At 61.6% G+C, this 5,984-nt stretch overlaps 1 protein-coding gene across 1 annotated transcript in view; it reads right to left on the minus strand.

Annotated features, from left to right (window-relative positions):
* Window positions 1-3,982, minus strand: part of UNCX (UNC homeobox) — a 4,757-nt gene extending 775 nt beyond the window's left edge. The window contains exons 1-3 of the mRNA XM_012638956.1: window positions 3,091-3,982; window positions 2,667-2,842; window positions 1-693 (exon numbers count right to left, since the gene is read on the minus strand). The exon at window positions 1-693 is cut by the window's left edge and continues 775 nt beyond it. Of these exons, the coding sequence (XP_012494410.1) occupies window positions 1-693; window positions 2,667-2,842; window positions 3,091-3,376 (1,155 nt within the window). The 5' untranslated portion in view covers window positions 3,377-3,982. The remainder of the gene's footprint in view (window positions 694-2,666; window positions 2,843-3,090) is intronic.
* Between the last annotated feature and the right edge of the window lie 2,002 nt (window positions 3,983-5,984).

Genomic DNA, 5,984 nt, shown 5'->3' on the forward strand with positions numbered 1-5,984 from the left:
GATGGGATAGAGTAGGAAGTGGCCCTTGCCGATGAGGGTCCGCGGCGCGCACGGCAGCCCTGGCGCGAAGTCCAGGCCGGCGGCTGCGGCGTTGGCGGCGGCGGCTTTTCGGCGCGGCGGCGAGTCGGATAGTAGACTCTCCACGCTGAACGGGCTGGCTTTGGGCAGGCCCGCGGCGCCGCGCTCCGCCGCCGCCACCCCAGGCCCGCACGAGACTGCGTCCTTGTCCGCAGGGCGGCCTAGCCGCGGCTGCGGACCGGCGCCGCTTCTTTGGCTCGGGTAGAAGACGGGGTCACAGGTGCCGGGAGCAGGCGGCTCTCCGGGAGGTGCGGGAACCGACCCCGCGGCGCCGGAGGCGTGCGCGCTGGGGCCCTTGGCCACGGCGGCGGGTGGCGGCGGCTCGGGCGGCTCGGGGGACAGGCCGCCGCCGCCGCTGTCGCTGTCGGAGCTGGGCGCGCTGTGCAGGGACAGGCCGCCGGGCGAGTGCAGGTGGCGGCTCTGGCTCTTCAGCAGTTTCTTCTCGTGCTTGCGCTTCTTCTTCTCCATCTTCTCCAGCTCCTTGCGCGCGATCTCCTCGGGGTCCATGGGCTCGCCGCTGCACGTGGTCGGGTGCGAGTTGTGCGCCGGCCGACCCGGGCCCTTTTTGGTGTTCTCCTTCTTCCTCCACTTGGCCCTGCGGTTTTGGAACCAGACCTAGAGCAGCCGGACAGGGGACAGGAAAACACAATCAGGCGGCGAGCCTGCCGCTGGGGCCGAGGGTCTCCCCACTCCCCCCAAACAGGCCTGCATAACCTCCGCTCCGCCTGGGGACGGGGGCCTGGCCAGGCGGCCGCGCAGGCCCTGAGCTGGATTTTGGCGCTGGAGCTGCGGGTCCCAGCGAGCATCTCTTCCACCCGGAAGGAGCGTAGACAGGGCCTCTCGGACAGCTTCCCGCTCTGGCTTCTCACCTCAGGGACCTGGGAGCTGCCCCTTCCTTGGATAGGCTGGTCTGGCCCCTGACCGAGGGCGTCGGGTTCCTGGTCGTGAGGCGAGAGCAGGCCCCTCCTCGCCCTTCCTGGCTTCTCACAGCTGTCGTTTTAAGCAGCCGGCCTGGTGCTGATCGTCCCGCCAGAGGACTGCTGCATCTGGGCCTGGCCGCCCTCCACACCTGTCTTCGTCCCCCTGGAGACCATGTCAAAGCCCAGATTTCCAGGGTTTCCCGTGAAGGGAAATCTGGATACTTCTCCATCCAGAAGCGAACTTGGGTGGGCCTTCTGCAGCCTCCGCCACCCAACACAACTACACACTTCCTTCTTTCTGGAAGCTCTGGGCCAGGGAACCCGCAGAGTTTTCCCAAACCAGTCGTGCTTGGCCTGGGCCACTAGGCAAGGGAGGAGGGGTAGAGAGAGGCCTGGGCCCCTCCTGCCTCCCCCCTTCTCTGCAGGCCTTGTCCTGGGGAGCCACGCAGGACTCTCAGGATCAACAGCGCTAGACAGACCCTCGTTCCGCCGACAGCCAGGAACACACAGAGTCAAATCCCAGCTGAGCCCAGCGAGCCTCGGGCAGTACTACCCTCCCCTAGAGGTCCAGTTAATTCGAATTCTTTGTCGCAGCCATATACTGGGCACAATAGCAGGCAGGCCTGGCTCGGGCACAGGGAGCCTATGCCGCGCCCCCAAGGCTGTAACCACCTTTTTCTTTTTTAAAAATTCTTTTTTTGGTGGGGGGGAGTGCGAATTCCAAGCTGCCTTGCCACCAAGAATTACTCATTATTGTATTAAGGGAGAAATGAAGGGGTCTTGACTTCACTTAAGACACTTAGAACATATTGGATAAAAGAATTCCTACACAGAAGAGGTCACAAGGGGAGGTCCAAGCACGGGAGGAAAACACCTTTTTAGACAAAGCTACTTATGCTAAACAAGCGTTTTGCCAGCTTCTGCCTCAAAGCTGGGCACCCACGGCCGCACACCGCACCCACCAAGCACTGGCCCGAGAAAAAGGAGATTTCTGTACTCCAGGGAAACATCTAATTATGCACAAATCATCTCGAATTTTTAATCCACCAAGTCGACTGTATTTTTAGAAAGAATACTACCGGGAGTCTCCAAATGATACCAAATAACAGGGAGAAAGAAATAAGGAAAAGATAAAACGGGGTTATTCAAAATTCAGACACCTTTTTCTTCCCTACTTTCGCAACGTGTTAAGTTTCCGCTTCCCCTTCCTCAGCTGCGGCCTTCTGCAAAGCGATGAATAAATACCTTATCATTTGAATATTTTACAGGCAAAAGGTAAACAAACACTCCTTTGCCCAAGGCTGGGTGGGGGAGCGTCAGGTAAAGGCGCGGAGGCGCGGAGTCCTCCTTCCCTCTCTCCTCCAGGCCGGAGCCCGGCCAGCCCCTCCTCGCCACCTGCCCCGCGCAGCCCTGAGCCCTCACTTCCCACGGCTGCCGCCAGCCCACCTCGCCGCTTCCCGGTTCGGACGCAGCTGCCGTTCTCGCTACTTCAGTGCAGGCCTGAGCCCCAGAAACACTCCACCCCCAGTCTCCGCTCCACCCGGCTGCGAGAGCGATGCGGGCTCCTAACCTGGGGAGGAGGTCTCGCCACCTAGAACAAAGGCAGGCCCGGCGCTCCCCAGGCCCGGCGGCCGCATGGAGGATGCCGGAGGGACGCCGGCTCTTTACCTGGACTCGGGACTCGACCAGATCCAGGCGCAGCGCCAGCGCCTCGCGCATGAACACGTCAGGATAGTGGCTCTCGTTGAAGGCCTTCTCCAGCTCCTCCAGCTGCCAGCCGGTGAAGTTGGTGCGGGTACGCCGCCGCTTGCAGCCCGGACTCTCCTTGTCCGGGTCCCCCGAGTCTGTGGGCAGCACAGGACGCCGCGCCGCTCAGCCAATGGTCCAGGCGGAACCCCCCACCCCTTCTGATGCCCGCTGGCCCCCAGGTCCGGGGGACACCGGGAAGGCTGCTGCGTGCCCTGTGCCAAGGCGGGGGCCCGGAGCCCAGGAGGCCGGCCTCGCCTCCCGCCAGCCTCAGGGCTGCAAACCCCTCAACCCGGAAGGGTCTCCCGCCCCCGCAGCCGTCCTCCTCCCCTCCCGCTGCGCCTACCTGACAGCTTGAAGGGCTGGCTGTCGCCGCCGACCCCGCAGGCCGCCGGCAGCAGCGGCGTGGGGTTGACCACCGAGGCGGCGGCTGCGGCGCACGAGCCGCTAAGCAGGCCGTCGATGGAGAAGGGCACCGAGGCGGCGGCGGCGGCGGCGGCGGCCGACTGCAGCTGGTGACCGGCCAGCTCATACACGTGGTGGTGGCCCAGCGGGTAGGGGAAGCCCACCACGCCGCCCAGCGAGCCCCCGAACTGGGCATGCGGGTGCTCCAGGAGGCGGCCGTCCATCATCTCGCGCGGGGGGCCGGCGGGGCCGGCGGCGGGGCGCGGGGGCGCGGGCCGGGGCCGGGGCGGGCCAGCGGCGGGAGGCGCGAACGGCGGCGGCGGCGGCGGAGACAGGGACCCGGAGCCCTACACATGCTTCGCCCGCACTCCGGCGCTTTACTTTATCAACATCAAGCTCCCGATAATTAGCCGCGGCCCGGGGAATTTGGGACCAATAAGAAGCGCTAATCGGCTCTGACGTCAGAGGCGTGCTGGGTGCAGGGAAACGTTTTCCATATCGATTGCTAATTATACCTGACATGCACCTCAATAAACAGTATCAGGAACTGTCACAACAAGACGGGGGGCGGGGCGGGGGGGCGCCCAGCGCCGGGCCGGCGCAGCTCGGGCAGCGGCGGGGCAGGGGCCCCCTGCGAGCCCCCCACTTCAATCCCCCCGGCCGGAGCCCGCGCCTCCCCCCGCCGCCGTCTCCCCGCCCTCCGCAAGTCACTAATAGATTTCCCTTTAAAACATTCACCGGCGTGTTGTGGGGATTTTTCACCAGAAATGCTGTACTCTCTGAACCTTTAAAGTGATGTTGCTCCAATTACAGAGAGACATTGAGCGGCAAATAGACTGATCCAATAATAGGAGATTCATCATCCGCTCTTTCCGAAACTGTCACATTGAATTTAAAACTACAAGGGCTTCTCATCTCCTCCTCTCCGGCTCCAGGCGGCGGGGAGAGGAGGAAGGAGAGGCAGCAGGAGGGAGGAGGAGGAGGAGGAGGAGGAGGAGGAGGGCGATTCCAAAAGAGAAGAACTCCTACAGAATGTGGCGCCCCGTCAATAAAAAGGCATAATTAATGCCCTCTCGAGTTGATTGACAGTCGCCCCATCCCTGAGGACAGAGGTGGGGATGGCTGAGGCGGCGCTCTGACCCCCACCTCAATAAAGCCCAGCCCTGGACAGAGCAGAGAGGGGTGGGAGAAGAATGGGAACAGTAGCTTTGGGGTGGTGGCCAACCAGATCCCCTACACACAGGAATAGAATAAAAACTACATCTCGCTTTGACTTGCCTCTGAAGAATGGGGCCAAGGTACCCAACCCATTTATTATAATTAAATTATGTTCTCAGAGAAGTGTCATTCCCTTCTCCACTATAAAATATTGATAGACTCAAAGCTAAATCATTAAAGGACATATTCTTAAATAAGCAGCAAATTAGGGCTATGAGCAGAAGGGGAAGAAACCAGGATATATCTCCTTTGTGAAAAAGTTTGTCCGTGGGGTGGTGGCATTTTGCTGTGGCCCCAAGTGCATGGGCCGGGCTTCGGCCACCTCCCTGGCAGTGTCCGGAGCCCTGCCCGCTGGAAGCTGGGAAGAGAGTGTCCAGGCCTGGGCTGGGCCAGTCCCGGCAGCCGCACCGCCGGTAGCCTCTCACCCCAGGGCAAAGCGACAGACAAATTGGCTTTTGGTGTGAGTGACTTGGGCCAGGCCGCCAACCCGAGCGGAGAGGAGAGGAGGGGCAGGACAGAACCGCGCTGTCCGTGGGTCCGTCCCTGTCTGTATGTGCCTGTGCCTGGGGAGGGGTGTCCAGGACGGCTCTGGCCAGCTGGGGGGCGCACAGGGTCTCCTTCCAGCACCAGCCTCCGCCCCAACCCGGCCCGCGGGCCCAGCGACTGGACCCGCAGCCAGACGCAGGTCCTAATTGAAGGTCGCGGGACGCGGCCTTGGACCACGCCGACCACGATTTAATTACCATACTCTCTCCTCGCTGGAGAGGAGGGGACGGTGCGGAGGCTGAGGGACAGGCCCGACAGATCCCGGGGGGACCGGGAAGCGGCCAGGAATTTGGGACCCTTCCCCCCCCCAGCCCTGTTTCCAGTAACACTAGGAAAACGCTGTAAGTATTAATTCCGGGGTCAGGGGCCAAGAGCACTACTTTTCGCCATAATTTAATTTCTTTCTCTATAAATACTAAATGTAAACTGTCCACCCGACTCGATTTTGCCGGTGGCCACAGGCGCGGGGCGCGCGGCCGGGCTCGCGGGAGGAATGCGCGGCGCGTGTGTCTGAATACGGAGCTGTGATCAACTCGGCCCGAGGGGAGGGCAGAGAGGGGCGGGCGCCGGCCGCGCTCCCTCGCCCATCTCTCTTTATTATAATGAATTAATTCGACTTTATTTATCCCATTTTCTGGAGCTGACAGAATGTTAATTTGAGTTGAAATTTCGCTCGCCTCTCACTCTCTGACCTCTGGCCTTCAGATTGGCGTGTTGTAATAACCTGAATCTTTCAACAGAGGCCCTGATAATTGTTACCTTATTAGCATGCAAATTGTTTAATTAATATTATTATGAAGAAGCATACAATCCGTCCGTCACTTGACCTCGAGAGCGAGCCCGCGCCGCAGCCGGCTCCGCGCATCTCAATGCGCCCATTTCAATCGGCCCGTGGTTTTCAAGTTGTCGGGCCGCTTGCGCTCCGAAAATCTCCTCGAGTGCTTGAGAGGGGCCTTTAATGACGGTGGGGGCGGCCCGGACGACCCCCGCCCGGCTCGAGAGCTCTTCAGAGGCCCTCGGCAGCGGCGGCCCTGCGGGGAGCCGCTCGGCTTCTGCTCTCGCCCCCCCCCC

Source organism: Propithecus coquereli, unplaced genomic scaffold (assembly GCF_000956105.1).
Source record: "Propithecus coquereli isolate 6110/MARCELLA unplaced genomic scaffold, Pcoq_1.0 Scaffold137, whole genome shotgun sequence".
Taxonomy (NCBI): domain Eukaryota; kingdom Metazoa; phylum Chordata; class Mammalia; order Primates; family Indriidae; genus Propithecus; species Propithecus coquereli.